At 40.2% G+C, this 20,387-nt stretch overlaps 1 protein-coding gene across 1 annotated transcript in view; it reads right to left on the bottom strand.

Moving 5' to 3' along the window:
- Positions 1–20,387, bottom strand: part of LOC147033130 (disintegrin and metalloproteinase domain-containing protein 12-like) — an 88,635-nt gene that overhangs the window by 52,792 nt on the left and 15,456 nt on the right. The window contains exons 5-6 of the mRNA XM_085871236.1: positions 15,406–15,479; positions 5,450–5,921 (exon numbers count right to left, since the gene is read on the bottom strand). Coding sequence (XP_085727362.1) covers positions 5,450–5,921; positions 15,406–15,479 — 546 coding nt within the window. The remainder of the gene's footprint in view (positions 1–5,449; positions 5,922–15,405; positions 15,480–20,387) is intronic.

Genomic DNA, 20,387 nt, shown 5'->3' with positions numbered 1-20,387 from the left:
TAAGGCAAATCCAACTGAAGGCAATCTCAGTTCCTTCCACAAAGTTCAGAACAAGTATTTGTCTACCCTGAGGAGAGCCAGGAAACAAAATCTTTCCAATCTCAAGTCTGAATTCTCAGACCTCTCTCCCACCTCCAAATCCTGGTGGTATCTGGTTAAGTTTATTTCTGCTGTATGTTCCCCCTCCATCCCCTCCGTTACCTCAAATGGCTGCACAACTGACACTGTCCACAAAAAGGCTGAATGCCGAAACTCCATGTTTGCTTCAAAATCTTGTGTCCAAAACCCATTTCTTTCTGAACCCACCTTACCCAGTAACACCCAGCTGTTCCTGAACTCTGTGCCCTTTTCTCCTGACAAGGTGGAGATTTTGCTGTCAAACCTCGACTCAGATTCTGCAACTAGTCCAGATGGCATCGACCCACGTGTCCTAAAAACCTGTTCTGCTGCTCTTGCTCACCCTCTGTCTGTTCTATTCACCCTTTCATTTGCTCAAAGTCATCTGCCATCTGCTTGGAAATCAGCAAACATTACCACTCTGCATAAAAACAGGTGCAAAAACATATCCCTGCAACTACAGACCAATTAGCCTTCCACCAATCATCAGCAAGGTGATGGAATCCATCATCGCTTCAGACATTAAATCCTTCCTCTTCTCCAATGGCTTGATTTCCGATCATTAATTTGGGTTCAGACCAGGTAACTCTACCCTGGATATGCTGCTTCTGCTCTCCCAACAATGGATGGAGGTATTCAATGCCAAACATGAAATCGGAGCCACCTCCCGAGACATATCGTGATATTTCGATTTTGATCAGTGCTGGATGCCAGTCCAGCATTGATCAACAAACTCTCTTCTTATGGTATCCAAGGCAAACTCCACTCATGGCTCGCAAACTTCCTTTCCTGTTGCAGCCAACGTGTGGCCCTTCATGGAGTTCTCTCATCACTTCTTCCTGTCCAGGATGGAGTTCCTCAAGGCAGTGTTATGGGCCCAGTGCTTTTTTCTGGTTCTCATCAATGATCCCTCCGACTCTATGGAAAATCCTCTTTATCTCTTCACTGATGACTCCACCCTCTGCCGTACCTTCTGTGATCTCTCAGATCGGCAAGCAGTAGCCTCTTCACTCTCTGCAGATCTGGATAAAATCACAAGCTTGTCCAACAATTGGGACATGTGTTTCAATCCTGACAAATCTCACACTCGCACTCATTGTCTCTCCGAAAGGACCGTCTGGAACCCCCCACCCCCATCTACGTTCTCAACAATCCTCTTGAAAAAGGCCTTTCATTCAAGCTTCTGGGTCTCACTATCTGCCTCAATCTTTCCTGGGAAAGCCACATTTCCAAGCTGGCCTCCAAAACCAGTCGCCGACTGGGAATCCTCCGTCGTGCAAAGTCCTTCCTTCGCACACCTGAGCTCCTGACCACATAAAAAGCTTTCATCCACAGCCTGATGAAGCACTGCTCTCTCCTCTTGGCTGGTGCTGCTGTCTCTCACTTTTCTCAGCTTCACACTGTGTAAACCAAGGCATTTAGGATAATTAGTATGTCCCGTGATGAGGCTGAGTCTTTGGGTCTCTCACTCTCTCACCGCAGGCACGTCGGTGATCTTTCTATCTTCAACCATCTCCTCTCATGCCTCCCCCCTTGCTCTGTCTGCAATATGTACCCCCCCCCTCACCATACTTCTGCAGGGTGCTCAAGGTCCGTGAGCAACCCCCTTCTGGTAAAACTACCAAAATCAAGAATCATTGCTCACCTTCACTCTTTCATTCCTCTTGTCTTTTTTTCCTGCCTTTGGAACAAACTCCCACACTCTCTTCAATCCCACTCTTCCCTCCAGGTCTTCAAAACAGCTGTTCACCACCATCTCTTATCGTCCCCCATCCAAAACCACGAGATTTTCTTCCCCTGTTAATCCACCCAAACATACCTCCTTCCCCATGTTTTCCGTCTTGAAAGTCCTTGTCATGTCCATCTTGTTTACCCCATGTGCCGTGCCCCATCCCTCTTTCTTCTACAGATCTAATGTCCCTCTTCCCCACTGTTTTGTGTCTTTTCTCCCTTGTCTCCCTTTTCTTCCACTTACACCTCTCTCTCTCTCTCTCTCTCTCTCTCTCTCTCTCTCTCTCTCTCTCTCTCTCTCTCTCTCTCTCTCTCTCTCTCTCTCTCTCTCTCTCTCTCTCTCTCTCTCTCTCTCTCTCTCTCTCTCTCTCTCTCTCTCTCTCTCTCTCTCTCTCTCTCTCTCTCTCTCTCTCTCTCTCTCTCTCTCTCTCTCTCTCTCTCTCTCTCTCTCTCTCTCTCTCTCTCTCTCTCTCTCTCTCTCTCTCTCTCTCTCTCTCCACCTCTCATCTCCTACTCCCCTTGTTGTACATTCTGTGTGTTAGCTCTTGTATGAGCCTTGGTATTGCTTTTAAAAAAACTTCAATTGTAACCCACAACTTGCAAGTGAAAAACAAATTCTACAAATTTCAGAAAATTAATTCAGAATATAAAACTAGAATATCTTGGCTGGATAAGTGTCCACCCCCACACCCCCTTGTAATCAGTGTGACCACTCCTCATTTTCATAAATGCCAAGGTGAGCCAATGAAAAAAGCCAAGAATTCACAAGGTTTCGGAAAAGCGATGATAATAGAAATCCTATACGCCAAGAAAACCTATAGAAAACCAAGATGCCAAGGTGAACAACGAATAGCCAAGATCTTGTGAAAAAAGCCAAGGAGTGGTCACACTGCTTGTAATATCAATTGTAAATTAGCTCAGTTGTAACTAATCACCTTCAAAATCACACACCAATTTAACTGGCCTCCACTTGTGTTAAATTTCAGTGAATATGAATATTTCAGAATAAATCAGCTGTTCCTGTTGGTTTCCTCTGCTGGGTCATGCATTTCACAGCAAAGACAACCCATTAGCACCGAGGAGCTTTTAAAAGACCACCGAGATAAAGTTGTGGAAAGACACAGATCAGAGGACGGGTATAAAAAAATATTTCAAAAGCCTTGAATATCCCATGGAGCACAGTGAAGACAATCATTAACAAGTGGAAGGCATATGGTACCTCCAAGACCCTGTCAAGATCAGGCCGTCCCTCCAAACTGGATGACCAAGCAAGGAGACTAATCAGAGAGGCCACCAATATGCCAATGGCAACTTTGAAAGAGCTACATGCCTTTATGGCAATGACTGGTCAATGTGTGCATGTGACACCAATATCCCAAGCACTCCACAAGTCTGGCCGATACGGTAGGGTGGTAAGAAGGAAGCCTTCACCAAAAAAAGCCCACCTTGAGTCCCGTTTGAATGTAAAAAACCACTATGAAGATTCTGAAGCCATGTTGCAAAAAGTTTTGTGGTCTGATGAAACTAAGATGAAAACTTTTTGGCCTAAATGCAAAACGTTACCTTTGGCGCAAACCCAACACAGCACATCACCCAAAGAACACCATCCCTACTGTGAAGCATGCTGATGGCAGCATTATGTTATGGGGATGTTTCTAATCATCAGGGACTGGAGCACTTGTCAGGATGGAAGGGAAAATGGATGGCGCAAAATACAGAAAAATCCGAGAGGAAAACCTGCTTCTCTCTGCAAGAAAGACGAAATTGGGACGGAAGTTCACTTTTCAGTATGACAAGGACCTGAAGCACACAGCTAAAGCTACACTGAAGTGGCTAAGGAACAAAGAGATAAATGTCCTTGAGTGGCTCAGTCAAAGCCCCGACCTAAATCCAATCTGAAATCTGTGGCATGACTTGAAGATTGCTGTCCATCAACGATACCCACGCAACTTGAATAAGCTTGAACTTGACTGAAAACATAACTAAGGTTATGTTTTCACCCCTGTTTGTTTTTATATCCATCTGTCTGTTGGTGAGCAGGAAATCTCAAAAAGTTATGGATGGATTCAGATGAATCTTGGTGAACAGGTTGGATGTGTGACGAGGACAAATTCATTATATTATCTTTTGGTAAAGATCCGGATGCAATTTTTTTCATATTTTTTTTCGGTGATTTTTCACCATTGAGAGATGGGGCCAAAAACAATATGTAGCATGGTATTTCAAAACGTTGTGGATAGATTCGGACGAAGCTTGGTGGACAAGTTGGGTGTGTGACAAGGCCGAATTTATTATATTTTGGTAAAAATCCAGATCCTGAAACTATAATTTTAAAAGTGATTTTTCACAATTGAGAGATGGGCCAAAAACTATGCAGAGCACGATATTTCAAAAAGTGGTCGACAGGTTATGACAAAACTTGGTGGATGAGTTGGGTCGGTGACAATTCAGGTCTGGATTCAGATCCGGCCTATCAGTGGGATACAAACCATTCAGCCTGGTGGAGGTATGCGCTCTACTAAGTGCCATTGTAGTTTCATTTGCATTAATCTTGCTTACAAGCTTACGTAGGGCATTTCACATGACTACAATAATGTGCCGCGTGAAAAGATGCGCCAAAATCAAAGGTCATTAGAATTATATTTGTGATGACTGAAAAGGTTTTTGTCATCATACCATAACTTGAGAAGTGTCCATTAATTTGTTTGTCTGCTATGCATTTCTGAACCACTGGACGGAATGAGTTTAAAACTGGTGGTTGTACTTGGGGCATGCACGGGAAGTTTTTCTCTGAATAAAAAAAAAAACATAGTCCCAGTGGTACAAAGTGAGGTGATGGGGCAGGAGCGGGGGTGAAAGAGATGCAAATTCTCTACGTAAATGTGTATTGTATAGCGCCGCTCCTGGTGGGAGTAGGTATTACTCGTCATAATAAAATACTGATTGTGTAGATGAATGAAAACCATGGACATAAAAGTGGGGAAATTATGAAACTATAATATCTTACTGTTTGTGTTTGTTTTTGTTTTATTTTGTTGCACTCCTGAATCCTTGGATAAAATGAGTTACAAACTGGAGGATGCACTCGGGTTGTGCAGGAGAACCTTCAAGGTGGTAAAGAAAATTCATGCTCCCGGAAGTGGAAACATGACGAGAACTGACTGAATTGTTGGATGGAATTTGTTAAAAGCTGGTGGTTGTACTTGTGGGGTGTTGGGTTTTAGGTGGTAAAATAATTCAGAGCCCATAGGGCTTGGGGTGGGAGGGGTACCCCAATTCTCTCGATGTAAATGTGTATCTTATCGCACTATTTATAATACAAGTGGGAGCCTGTATTATAAATCACAATAAATATGCCATAGACATCGTAGAAGCAGGGGGATTAATGTGTCCATAAGGATTGGTTCTTTGCTCGTCAAATAGATTTGCAAAGCATGTTTTGCTCAGTATAGTCCATTATTGTTGTGCAATTTGTTTGGAGGATCCAATTTGTTAAGATGTGTATGGGTTATTGTAATTGACCAGTCATTATGATCTGTTGCTGACTTTACCGAGTATCTCATGACTTACAAACTTACCAATGGTCATCTGAGTTTCTCACCCTGCGGTGGTGTCTGTGACTCCAAACTTGTGCATTGTCCCAGGCCCATCCTGAGTCATTTTGATTTCCACAGCTGCCATGTCGGAAGTCGATGTCCAAAGCCTGCCGTATCTCGTGCATTCCAAAATTGCGCCAGTTCCAACTTTCTTTCTTCTTCCTTTTGCTCTTTGGTTGGTCATTTATTCTTCGTTCTCCCTGATCAAAGCGATTCTGTACTCCGTTAATCCTCCCTTTCTCTTTCCCCTTTTTCATTTTCTCTTCACTGTCCCTCCATCTTTGGCTCCATTTATGATGTATTGGTTTCTCAAATCTATTTTGCTTTTGTTTGCCTATATGTACATCTTCTTTTTGACTGTTTCTTTCATTCTTGTTTTTATCTTCTCGCAGATCTTGCTCCATATTCTCAATATCCTCCATTCTTCCTGCTGCTGGTTCGATGAAGAAGGCTTCAATGCCTGTGTTTAATAGGCCTCTGTAAAGGAAAATAACAAACAAAAAGTCTTCTCTGTCTCAAAAGTTTCGTTGTCACTTTTGTCAAAAAAAAAATATTCTACAAGAGTGAAGACCATTAGTAAATTATTTTTTATTTAACCATACATTTTATCAAGAGCATTACACTTAGGGGTGATACATTTAATATATACATGTAGATTAAAAGGGGGACGGGAGAGGGTTTCAAATCAATATGTACATGGTGCAGAGGTTGTCGGATCAAAGGAGGATGCAGAGGTTAAGGAGATAGCATGTGTCTGGATCACGAAACTCTGTATGTACTTGCAAAGCATGTTATCCCAATTTTTATTATTATGTGGTCTTTTATGACCACATAATAATTATGTATTATGTTTTATTATTATGTGTTAAACACTACTTATTTAACAATCCCAATTAATCTCATCTTGTGTGGTCAGCCGCAAGAGGTACAGTAGGTCAGCCCAAGTCTTTCCCAGACTGGCTGGCTGAGCCTGATGTTTGACTTGAGCTGATGTTCGCATTGAATCGGAATTTAACTCCGAACAGAATTATAGTGAAAGATACCAAGGGCATAGAAAAGGCCCCTTTATATGGTATGTGCCATGTGGCAAATTATAGAAAAGAAGGGACATTCCGTGGCTTGTAGAAAATGCAAACAATAGAAAAGAAGGTAGTACAGCATGCACACAATATTTTTTGATGTCACTTCTTTTCTATTGTTTGGCATTTTCTACAAGCTATGCAATGTCTGTTCTTTTGTATAGTTTGCCACATGGCACATATCATATAAAGGGGTCTTTTCTATCTCCCTGGCATTTTCCCTAATAATCCTCTTCAAATGTCAAGTCAATCGGATGAAAATTGAAGATTTCAGAAATGTTGTCTATGTTGACTTTTTGGTTGATGTTGACCTCAAAAAGAATTGGTGGTTGAATACAGTGAGCTGATATGAAAATCCTATTCAAATTTCATAACAATCGGATGAAAATTCACAATTTTGGAAATTTTGGCCTATGTTGACCTCAACAATAGCTGGTGGTTCCATTTAGTGACCTGATATGTGAATCCTGTTCAAATTTCAAGTCACTCAGATGAAAATTGAGGATTTTAGAAAATTAGCCGAATTTGACCTCAAAAGAGTGACTGCTATACCACATGGCCATGTAACGTGTGGTACGGTTTAAATTTCCTCTGCTGAATAGTTTTCGATCTTAACAAAATGCAGATATGCACGACGTACGACATACGACATACGTATGATATACGTATGTACACTGCCGATATTTTAACCCTGCTTTTCACTTTGCGAGCACAGGGTAATGGGTATGCACAATTGTAGATAACTTATTTGATGCACAAATAAATTGATCTACGAATGCATGTCCATAAATGATAGATAGTGCACCTCTGGTGGAAACCAAGCAGAATTGCATGATGTTTCTGACTGGATGATGTATGGATAGTTGAATATGAGCAAAAAAATGTCCAAAAAAAAAAACTATGGCACTTAGGTGGAATTTCGTGTGAAAGCTATTAATTCGATGTATTGTTCGATGTATATTCCAAGTTTCAGCTCGTTTCAATGTATAACCTTTGAGATATGAGCGCCAACATATTTTGGGTGGATGGACGGACGGACGGACCAGACAGACACCAACGTGATTTTCGATGGTTTTTGTTTAAAACTCAAAAATGCAGAAATGGACGTTGCTGAAATTTCCAACATATTACCTTGACGTACAAAGGATTTACTTCTGAAATTTGTAGCCGATTTCATCCAGTAGAAGCCAATGAACTAATTTTCAGTCCCTATGTTGAAGTTGCATACAGAAAAACCATCCCATTATCAAGGGAGGGGTGCTTTGCGCCTCCATTGATAAATCATAGGCTCTTTAATTTCCATCAACTAATTCCATTACAAAAATATCCTCAGATTAATGACCATATGAAGGATGGTGCATTTGTGATGCGACTTCTGCCCTGCAAAGCACCAATCCAACAGTGTTTGGTAGGTTCAGGAATGGAACTCAGCCCAGAGTAGACAGTGCTGTACCTTTGCACCTTCATGATATATATATATATATATATATATATATATATATATATATATATATATATATATATATATATATATATATATACACACACACACACAGGTTGATTTTATTTATTTGAGAACCCTAAATAATTCCCATACACTAAAAACGAAATCAGTTAGGAACCTAATATTTTGTGTAAGTGTAGCGTAATGTTTCGGAAAGATGTGACGACATGATCCACACAATTGATTACCTTCAAAGAAGTGCTGAAAGTGTCCACCACCATGTTGCAGGCACAAATTCATTATTCACAGCATGCTCTCAGATAGAGAGTTTAGCATTTTTGGGGGAATATTGCTGATTGTCACTGATTCTTGCTTTTAATTCACCAAGAGTGTGTAGATTTGTAGCGTACACTATATCCTTCAAATATCCCCACAAAAAGAAATCTGGTGACTTCACACTTCGGGATCGAGGTGGCCATAATGACTTGGACACTACAGGGGCACCAAAGGGTAGCCTAAGTTCATTCATGCTGGCGCAGGTGCTTTTTAACTTTCACAAAGTCTCTTTCTCTGAACTGCTTCACCAGTTTCCATATCACTGATTTGAAAGGTTTCGTATGACCACAAAGCGACTTTTTTATGCAATTTGACATCCCGTGAAGGATACATTCCTGATGTAATGTTTGACGAGAAACACGTGCTCTTCCACAGTGAGTGCTATGGCATGACTGAGTGAAAACCATGAAACGTCACTGCCGGGTCATATGATAAATCACGTGATACCTGATAACTCTCAAGATCATGTCACGTATTTCTGTAACATTAGGCTACATTTTCACAAAATATTAGATTCCTAACAGATATAGTTTTTAGTCTATGGGAATTATTTATGGTTCTCGATTAAAATAAAATAATTAAAAAAAAATTACCCTGTATACTGTATATGTGTATGATTGTATGTATATGTGTATATATATATATATATATATATATATATATATATATATATATATATATATATATTGTAAAAGATTGGGGCAGTGGGGATTACACATTTATAAAGAAGAAGGCGGCGCTTCCAACCAAAAGTAAAAGAACTAGATTGACTGCTAATTTGAGCAAAAGAGCAGCCCTGATCTCAGGTGACGTTTCAGCAGCTTCACAGCCGGTTTCCTCAGGCACAATGTAACCTGAGCCTGGCATGTGTCCGGTTTTTATTTCGTGCAAAATAAACATCAAATCACATCATTGATGGGGTACTCTGCTCTTTTTTTGTTTTTGCTGACATGTGATATGGTGGTGGTGTGTGTGTGTGTGTGTGTGTGTGTGTGTGTGTGTGTGTGTGTGTGTGAGAGTGAGAGCATGTGTGTGCGCTTGTTGTTTTCCTGTTTTGGGGCACGAACATGGCTGGTTTCGTGTCCAGGTTGGGCACGATGAGATGTTGGTTGTGCGAGTGTTGTGGGTCTCATTGGGTGTTGTGCACATGTGGATGTGGTGTTTCGGATTGGGTGTTGTTTGTTACTCTCCTTATCCAGCCGTTTGCACCATACAGTTTTTACCATTTGCATCAGAGGTGTGTATTGTGTGGGTATGTCCACCGTCTTCCCAGTTAGACCACCCTCCCGGCTCTTCACGTGCCATGCTTCCAAAATCAACCTGTGTTGTTTGTTCGATGTAGTGTCTCAGACACGGGTCCCATCAAAGTCATATTTGTGTCCAGATTGCAGGCAATGACGTGCTATGGTTGACTGGGTCACTTTTCCAAGCCTAATCGCCCTATCATGTTCATCTCGCCGTTGTTTAAAGTTCCTTCAAGTTTCACCAATGGAGAATTGGTAACAGTCTTTGCATGAGGAATGGTAAACGACTCCTGATTTATCACCAGTTGGTATTGGGTCCTTTAGTTTTGAGATGACATTACAGATTGTGCATCGAGGTTTGTAGGCTACACCAATCCATGCACCATGTACTATCCTGCCAATCCTTTCTGAAAGGCCCGGGTAGTACGGCAGCACACAGTGCCCAAGTGTATCTGTCTCCTTGTGTTCTGTCTTTTTGGATCTTCCAATGTGGGGAGTATCCCCTTGTTGTTCCCATTTTTGTGCAGGACTCCTCTAACTAATCTGATTTCTTTAATTGCCTCAGCTTTGGATGATGACACCATCCATGCCCAAGCTGCTCAGGTCCGTGCTGCACTGTGTTTTTTCAGAGATTGGGTTGCAGGAGTTAAAATCCAGCAATCTGCTGGTGTGGGTTTGTTTCCTGTAAACCGAGGTCTTCAAGGAGCTGTCAGGCTTACGGTGAACCTTCACATCCAAAAAGGCCAATTTGCTTTCTTTTTCAATTTCCATTATGAAGTTAATGCTGGGGAATACCCAGCCAAGTTGTCCCAGTAGGTGGTCTACCATGTCTATGCACAATGACGAAGGTGTCTTCTACATATCTGTTCCAGTACCGTGGGAGCCAATTCTCATGAGACTCAAATATCCTATGTTCGAGTTGCTCCATCACCAAATTCGCCACAACAGCAGAGACTGGTGGAACCCAGAGCTGTGCCAAATATTTGTCAGTAGTGTGCACCATCATAGATAAGGGTCATGCTGTCCAGACACATCTCCAGCAAGCTATCAATATCTTCAGGTGTTAGTTTGCTGTTTTGAAAAGCCATTTTCCAATCGTTTGAATGTTTTAACCGATCGAGTGTGACGCTCATCTCTAGATCGACTGGGATGTTGGTGAAAAGGGAAACCACATCGAAAGATACCATCGTCTCATCATCTGGGATTCTAACCTCTCTTATCCTTTGGACAAATTCGCCACTGTTCTTAACCGTTTTATCAGTATTCTCTACAAGTCTGCCAATGATACTTGCTCGAAAGCCTCACAATCGGAAGGATGGTGCATTGACGAAGGACACGATGGGTCTCAGAGGAACCTTGTCTTTGTGGATCTTGGGAAGACCATACAGTCTGGGTGCTGAACCATTGCTGCAGTAAAGCCAATTGTAGTCCTGGTTGCCCAGCCTACCTGCTCATTTTAGCATGGACAATCGTGTGTTCAAGGACTGTTGTTGCTTTGGAGTTGGGTCATCAGGTAATTTTTGATAAGTTGTACCATCCTCCAGTAGTGATATGACTTTGCAATCATAAGATTCCTTCTCCATCACTGCCAATGCCCTGCCCTTGTCTGCTGGTGCAAAGATCAAATCATTCCTGTTTCTCAGACTTTTCATCGGTTTACAGGAAACCAACCCACACCAGCAACCACAGCAGCAGACTTTGGTTTACAGGAAACCAACCCACACAAGCAGATTGCTGGATTTCAACTCCTGCAACCCAATCTCCCACAAATGCAGTGTAGCACAGACCTTATCAGCTTGGTCATGGATTAGGTCATCATCCAAAGATGAGACGATTAAAGAAATCAGATTAGTTAGAGAAGTCCTGCTCAAAAATGGGTACAACAAGGGAATACTCCCCACCTTGGAAGCACCAAAATGGACAGAACAGAAGGAGACAGATACACTTGGGCACTGTGTACTGCCGTACTACCCGGGCCTTTCAGAAAGGATTGGCAGGATAGGACATGGTGCACGGATTGGCATAGCCTACAAACCTCTATGCACCATCCGTAATGTCATCTAAAAACTAAAGGACCCAATACCAACTGGTAATAAATCGGGAGTAGTTTACCATTCATCATGCAACTACTGTGACCAATTCTACATTGGTGAAACTGGAGGGAATTTAAAACAATGGCGAGATGAACATGATAGAGAAATTAAGCTTGGAAACGTGACCCAGTCAGCCATAGCACGCCATTGCCTGCAATCTGGCCACAAATTTGACTTTGATGGGACCCGTGTTCGAGAAACGACATCCAACAATTGTCATATTATGCTCGATGTTTATTTATTTGTTTTTGGTCGTGGTTATTTTCGATAAATGATGATTATTGTATATTGAAAGCTATCACATTATTTATAGACCTACCAGAATATTTGGTTTAATTGTGAGGTTGTAATAAAATGTGGGCAACAGTAAGCTACCAAAGTATTTAGCGTACCTGTGCTGTACGTCGAGAAAAGCATACACCTGCCTGTCCCAATGAAGATTTGCACTTTGGGGACGGCATATTTGATATGCACATATATTTACGACGACTTTGGGGAGAATTGAACAATGAATATACAAAATGTATTTTCCATCACACCAATGTTTTCCAGATCTTTCCAAAAGAAAGAAGAGGTGTACAGATAAATTAAAAGGAAGAAAAAGCAAGTACAGTAAAATACTTTGAGAGATTTAAATTGATACAATTGTGTTGATTTTTAAAATAAAGGAAGTTTCACAGTTGAGGAGCAAATCTGAAGAATGCTTTGAACGAGCAATGACCAGGAGGGGACCTGCTGCTCAACCACAGCTTTCTTGCAGTGATGTAAAGTGTGATTTGGTCAGCATTGTAAGCAGGAATCAATTTGTTCAAATCAAAGATTAGTAGAAACATTACTCAAGAAATTTGGATTAATTACAGCATATGATCAATTAACTTATAGCTTCAGAATGCATCCAAACTGCCAAGTGAGCCGTTTTATGCTGTATAAAAGATCTGGCCTCATGTACAAACTATGTCAGATGATGAGGGGGAAACATACATATAATGGTGGGAAGCAGAAACAGAACAAGCAGTCACATGAAACAATGTGCAACATGAAAGACGGAAGCATACAGGTATGAAGAACATAAAAACAGTTGGTGTTAGGAGACTAAATGGTGAAGAAAAGATTATGGGAAGAGAATCGAGACAATGTGCTGCCAGGATAGCCTCGAGGTACACAGTGCCTATAAAAAGTGTACACCCCCTTTCAAATTTTTCACCTTTTGTTGCCTTATGTCCTGGAATTACATTGCATTAAATCAGACTTTTTCCACCTTTATTTACACATCATAACCTACAACTTCCAAATTATACAAATTTAAGAAAATTAATTAAAAATACAAAACGAGAATACATTGGTTGGACAAGTTTCCACCTTATAATAGCAATTGTAAACGAGAAGGGCACTTGGTAGAGCGCATACTTCCGCCACGTAATTCCTGATCCATGAGAACATATCAGACCCAATACATTTTTGAAATATCATGCCATACAATACTATATGGTTTGTGGCCCGATCTCTCAATGGTGAAGAAACACTTAAAAATTATCAGATCCGAATCCGCATCTGGATCTTCACCAAAATTGAATCAGTTCGTCCTTGTTACACACGGAACCTGTCCACAAAATTTCATTCGGATCCGTCGACAACTTTTTGAGATATCCTGTACACAAACAGATCGACAGACAGACAAACAGACAGAAAGGGGTGAAAACATAACCTCCTTCAACTTCAGTGGTGGAGGTAATTAGCTCAGATGCAACCAATCACCTTCAAAATGACACACCAAGTTAATTGGCCTCCGCCTGTGTTAAATTGTCGTGATTCTGATTATTTCAGAATAAAATCAGCTGTTACTGTAGGTTTCCTCTGCTGGGTAGTGCATTTCACAGCAAAAACTCAACCATGAGCACAAAGGAGCTTTCAAAAGACCTCCGGGATAAAGTTCTTGAAAGGCACAGATCAGGAGATGGGTATAAAAGATATCTCAAAGGCCTTCAATATCCCTTGGAGCAGAGTCAAAACAATCATGAAGAAGTGGAGGGTATATGGCACCACCAAGTCCATGCCTAGATCAGGCCGTCCCTCCAAACTGGATGATGAAGCAAGGAGGAGACTGATCAGAGAGACCACCAAGAGTCCAATGGCAACTTTGAAAGAACTTCATGCCTTTATCACAAAGACTGGTCACTGTGTGCACGTGATAATATCCCAAGCATGCCACAAGTCTGACCTGTACGGTCGGGCGGCAAGAAGAAAGCCTTTACCTAAAAAAGCCCACCTTGAGTCCCGTTTGAGGTATGCAAAAATAACCACTCCGGAGATTCTGAATCCACGTGGCAAAATGTTTTGTCGTCTGACAAAACAAAAATGGAACTTTTTGGCCTAAATGCGAAACATTACATTTGACACAAACCCAACACAGCACATTACCAACTGTGAAGCATAGTGATGGCAGCATCATGTTATGGGGATGTTTCTCATCAGCAGGGACTGGGGCACTTGTTAGAATAGAAGGGAAAATGGATGAAGCAAAATACAGAAAAATCCGAGAGGAAAACCTGCTGCCCCTCTGCAAGAAAGCTGAAATTGAGATGGAAGTTCACCTTTCAGCATGACAATGACCTGAAGCACACAGCTTCGGCTACACTGGAATGGCTAAGGAACAGATAAATGTCCTTTAGTGGACCAGTCAGAGCCCCGACCTAAATCCAATCAAAATCTGTGGCATGACTTGAAGATTGCTGTCCATCAATGATACCCACGCAACTTGACTGATATTGAACAGTTTTGTCCAGAAGAATGGAAAAATATTGTCTAATCAAGGTGTCCAAAGTTGGCAGAGACCAATCCCAACAGACTCACAGCTGCAATTGCTGTCAAAGATGCTTCCACCAAGTATTAACTCAGGTGGGTGTACACTTATCCAACCAAGATGTTCCAGTTTTGTATTTTTAATTAATTTTCTGAAATTTGTATAATTTGTTTTTCACTTGGAAGTTGTGGGTTACGATGTGTAAATCAAGATGGAAAAAGTCTTATTTAATTTAATTTAATTTAATTTCAGGCTCTAAGTCGACAAAAGGTGAAAATTTCGAAAGGGGGTGTAGACTTTCTATAGGCACTGTGGGTAGGGTGTCCACCTTTGAGCAGTCTATACTGGGTTTGAATCTCAGCTGGGCTATAAACTGTCACCATGGTGTTTCGCATGTAGGGCGATGCATCAATGTGTTTGCCGTCCTCTGTATGGACATTAATCTGGAAGACTCGTCCACCACCACTGGCCATTGGTTAATTGTACAAGACCCCACGGTGTATTTCATGAAGTATAGGTGAGGTATCACCTGTACCCTGAACAACTAACAAATTCCTACCACCTCCAGTGCAACCTCAGGCCTCGCCAGCCAGTTCGTGAAAGGCCATCAACATTCCCCAGCCTATCTCACAAGAAGGTGGGAATATATGTAGCCAATGTGTAAGTAGTTGTAGTAGTGGGGTTTCAAGACAGTATGAGATGGTGATGCACCACCACCTTGAATCCCTGGACAGATCATGTGTCACCTTGATGTGCTACAAACCAACATTTTGTATCTAAAAAAAAAGGAAGATTGATATCATGCTACATATCTGGAAATTTCTTATTTATTGGCTTGGGAGTGCAAATAATAATATAAACCAGTGTTCAGGTATGTAGGTGAAAATGTCCAACTGAAATAATTGGATGTTCAGCATGCAGCTTGCAGCAAGAGGGAAAGATATGATAGATGTCTTTGTCTGTACCTCAAGCCTTTTCTTGTGCTCAGCACCACAAAAGAGTTTGACATTCCTCTCATGTGTCCACCATATAAACAGTCCTGCAAATGCAGAGTTGTCCAGTTAAATATTTACTTTCAAGGAAAGCAAACTTTATGCATACATTGATAACTTTGTCATGTTTACTTACAACAGTACAAAAGTTAAATTGGGTTCAGCAAATGTACAATACATTTAAATGTACAATACATTTAACCAAAAGTAAAAAGATGATTTGTAAATTTATTATGGTTCCAAAAGGGAGGCATTAAGTGTTTAGTCTTGTCTCCATGGTGTCCTGCTTTTTGAAGAATAATTTTTCAATTATTTATTTTTTCTATTTTTTCAGATTTTTTTTCCCATTTTTCAACTATCAAATTTTTTTGACAATTTTTCATTATTAATTTTTTCAATTTTCTATTGTTTAATTTTTAATGAATTTTTCAATTTTTTTCCAATTTTTCAATTATTATTATGATTATTTTTGAATCATTTAAATATATTTCAATTGTTTAATTTCTCCATTATTTAATTTTTTATTTGTTTTTTTTTCAATGGTTATTTTCAATTTTCAATTCCTTCTTTTCAATTTTCAATTATTCTTTCCATTTTTTAAATCTTTTTTTAAATTTAATTCCCCGATTATTTTTTTGTTATTATTATGGTTCTCAGAGGGAGGCATTAAGTGTTTCGTTTGATGTCCATGGTGTCCTGCTTTATAGGAAAAAAATAATAATAAAAATAATTAAAAAAATAATAATAATAACAAAAAAATAATAAATAAAAAATAATAAAAAAATAATAATAGTTTGTTTTTATTATGCGGCAGAATTTCAAGTGCTACCATTTGGCTCACAGTACAAGTTGGCCAGGAACCACCAGCGATCTCCAACTGCAGCCCTCTAGTTACCTTCGCAAACTTTGTTGCGAAGGTTATGTTTTGATCGCTGTGTATTTATTTATTTATTTATTTGTGAATATGTGTGTTTGTTTGTTTGTTTGTTGTTCGCATAACTCCAAAAGTATTGAACTGAATCGCAGCAAATTTGGTGGGATGATTGGTTATTATCCAAGGACCATTTGATTAGATTTTGGGAGCGATCGGGTCAAAGGTCAAGGTCATGAAAAGGTCAAAATCGTATTTTTACCAGAGCGTGGTCAATTTGTATCCAATTTGCATGCAACTAATGCCAAAATGTTCAGAATTCAATGCCCCATCTTGTGATATGTGACATGACACAATGACGTAATAACCCTTATTAGCGGTTGGGAGTCAAAGGTCAGGGGGGGGGGTCACGACATTGCAAAATGTGCGGTTTTAGTCATAACACGGTCAATTCTTATCCGATTTGCATGAAACCAACACCAAAATGTTGACTGTTCTTTTCCCCACACTCTAATACCAATTACAAAATTAAGAGTACAAAGGTCAAGGTCGAGGTCATGAAAAGGTCAAAATCATCATTTTTGTACAATGAATGTTTGTTTGTTCACAATAAATAACTTATTTAGAAAAACAGAAACTCGTGTGTGCTAAATGCCCCTAAAATGCCAGAAAATAATATCTTATAATGTGACCAGTTGTCATCAGATTGACTTGACACCAACACCCAAAAAGGTCAGGGAGTTCATACATAAATTGTACAATGTACATGAATCAGTGTCAAACAGCAGGAAATTTAATGTTTTTAAGCCATCATAACACATGAGATGGCAGATGTGGTATGGGATTAAATACCCTCACAATCAACGGTTTCTGGGGGGGGGGGGGTGTAGCGTTGGCGAAGGTATGCGCTCGACTGAGTGCGCGTTCTATTTTAATATTACTTTGCCGAATAATATCTATCAATATCAGGCACAAGTCAGGCAATATAAAACAAATATATTTAAAATGAAACAATTTATTTTAAACATTCCACTTTCAGAGAGATCATGAGGTCCTTTTATGATCACACATACAACTTTAATTTGCTAAACTGTGGAAGACAAGGAAATTATCAGAACATAATCATCCTGGAGAACAACAAACAGAAAACAATGCCCATCCAAGAGGTATTTTGTTTCTTTTTACATGTGTGTCACACAGGAATAGTGCCAGGAAGACCTTGTTGTGTGTATACTTTCACATAAACCACATACTGTATGTTCAGCTAATACAAGAATGTGAGACCCTTTAAAAGAGGCATGGATTAATGGTTATTTAAGAATAAGTTTTTGATGCGACCAAGGAACAAAATGTAACATCGAAACAACTTTCAGCTTCTCAATTTCGTCATTTGTTAAACCCTCAAATTCCCAGAACGTTACGCAGAACGCATTGCATCTATTGGCTCTGAATTCATTTATGTTTCTATATGGCAATGGTAAAGGCAGGTAACCTCCTGTAAGTGCAGTTTGACATTTCCGCCTGCAAGCTGTGCCAAACCACATGTACACAAAATTGCACCTTTGAAGATCTCGGAGGTTTATCACGACATGACGGGGACCTTAGAACACCATTGTGTGATACATTCAGTGCCCACAAATGTGCATATGAACGATGCTACGAAGAAGAGAATGATTCTGTGAAAGATGTTGTTTGGAATTATTTGTTGCATGGTGCTGACTAATCATTTTTACATTTTTTATTATTTCACTTGGGAGCAGTTAGCAAATGCCTGTAACCACTTGTTTCGAGAAGCAAATCAAATGGTCTTGAGAAATAATGTCGGAGAGAATGTATGCCATATATTTATTATGTATGCAAAAACGGCATAATTTTAACATGTTGCACTGTACTGACCCCCCCCACCACTAACCCCCACATCCCTCCTTTCATTCCTCCCTATATGTCTCATACATGCCAGTACTTCCCTGTGTAAATCTCTTCTAACATCATCTTTACTCTTTCATTCTCAATCACTTAACTCTTCCCCAAGGCCCCCACCAAATTCCCTCAACCACCCCTTCTCCCCCCCCCCCCACACAGCAGTATGTAATAAATAGATTGACCCATCCATAGTATCCAAAGAGTGGCGCAACTTGAAAAACCAAGCTATCAGAATTTATTTCTAGCTCAGTCCTTCAACCCCAATAATTTAAACATAATATTCATATCAGACAACGGAATCATATTGTATTTCATGAAGAATGTTTGACAACTATAGTACACCCACCTATCATCAACGTCTCCCAAAAATTAAAATTACCATCATCCTAAAATACGCAATTTGGTGTGCCTGTATGTCTGTCTGTGGTCGATGTACCAGGTCATTACTTAGCCCATCTCAACTAAACTTGCCAAGGGGACTAAGGATCATAAGCAAAGGGTGTAACAACTTCTCCCCTTCTCTGCCACCCCACCCCCCTTCAAGGTTTTCAAAGGTGTGACCGATTCAAATTCTCTACATCGATGTGTACTCTACACCGTGTAGCGCTGTTCCCTGCACTGGAGGGAGAAGGTATTGAGAGTGATGCTTCATTGCCTTTAATTGTGTTGAAGAGGAATTATTATGAAATTGAATTGAAGAGCAGTCTGGGAATTGTAAGAGAGACCTTTTGTTGCTTCATATTCGACTGCAAAAATAATCTGGAGGAATGGAGCACGTTTTATTGATTTTTCCCACCTTAGAAAAACGCCCTGTTGAGGTGTATATATAGCAGCTTGAGCATCGTTCCACATTACCATGGCGATTTCCCAAGGTCACTTCCAATAGAAAAAGGAACTGGAGAGTTAACTGAACACCTAACCTCTTGCAGTCTTGAGAAAAAGGGCATGGGAAGAGTCTTTTAAATGCTTCCTTTGCATTCCCAAGCACTATCTACATTTGTTTTGTTTGTGAATATTGTATAAAAGGCAATATTCTAACCATACAGTGCTATCTATGCACCACCATAAAAAAATGACCGTTTTTACAGCCATTTTTCCCTGCTGTGCAGGGGTTTGGCTTTTTCTTGAGGCAATGTTTTATGGCCGGATGCCCTTCCTGACGCCAACCCTGGTCGCCTCTTACGACACACAGGGATATGGTACACCTATTCTAACCGGGGCATACACCGGGACCAGTACACTGGTACTCATTTCGCCGACCTCAGAAGGATGACAGGCTGAGTCAACCCCCTGGTGTTAATTCAGCAGCCAACGGGGCTTGAACTCAGGACCCTGGGATCCCAAGCCACCACCCTAACCACTAAGCCAACACCAGGCTTCTATGCACCACCATATTTATCAGAATACAGAATCTCAAATAGTTATTCTGCCCACAGAGCATGAGATGGCGTGAACACTGATTCTCATAGTTTTTTCCCAATTACTCAATCCGCCTTCAGAGCATGAATATTTTTCAATGTACCACTAAATGGAATGTTTTGAAAGTGCCATGAAGGTGATTTGTTTTCTTCAGTTTTCAAGTATATAATTCAATTGAAATAAAATAAAGATTTTAAAGGTTGTTGAAAAAAAAAAACATTTCGGAAGTTTACCGCCAATGATGCAGTGTTTCTTATACTGCCTTATTTAACACGTTACATTAGTTATTCATGCCTGTTGTTTGTGTCCTTTATAATGTCCTTAAAAACACTACATTTCCTGTTTGGAATGATTTTAAATTTTAGTTGACTGCCAGACAGGCAGACAGAGCAAATTTTATTTTTATCTAACTCCTTTCTCCGCATGTACAATTGGGTCAAACTCAGAGTCAAAGTACTGCTAAACTGTAAACTTCCGAAACCTCTGCCAGGCTGAAAAGCTTACATTTTGCATCTCAGCGAAAGGCTGGATCTGGATTCTGACCTGAACCAAAATCTAATTGGCTTGTTCTTGTCGACTAACCAATTCATCCACCAAGTTTTATCAGAACTCGTCCAAAACTTTTTAAAATATCATGCTATATAGTATATATAGTATATTGTATATCGTTTTTGGCCCCATCTTTCAATGGTGAAGAATCATTTAATGAATTTAAAAAACTTGTCATATCTAGTTCCGAATC

This window comes from Eptatretus burgeri, chromosome 2 (genome assembly GCF_056783735.1).
Source record: "Eptatretus burgeri isolate ZD-2024b chromosome 2, Ebu_testis_v1, whole genome shotgun sequence".
NCBI lineage: Eukaryota > Metazoa > Chordata > Myxini > Myxiniformes > Myxinidae > Eptatretus > Eptatretus burgeri.
The sequence above is the reverse complement of the archived record's forward strand: the minus strand, read 5'-3'. Positions and strand labels throughout refer to the sequence as shown.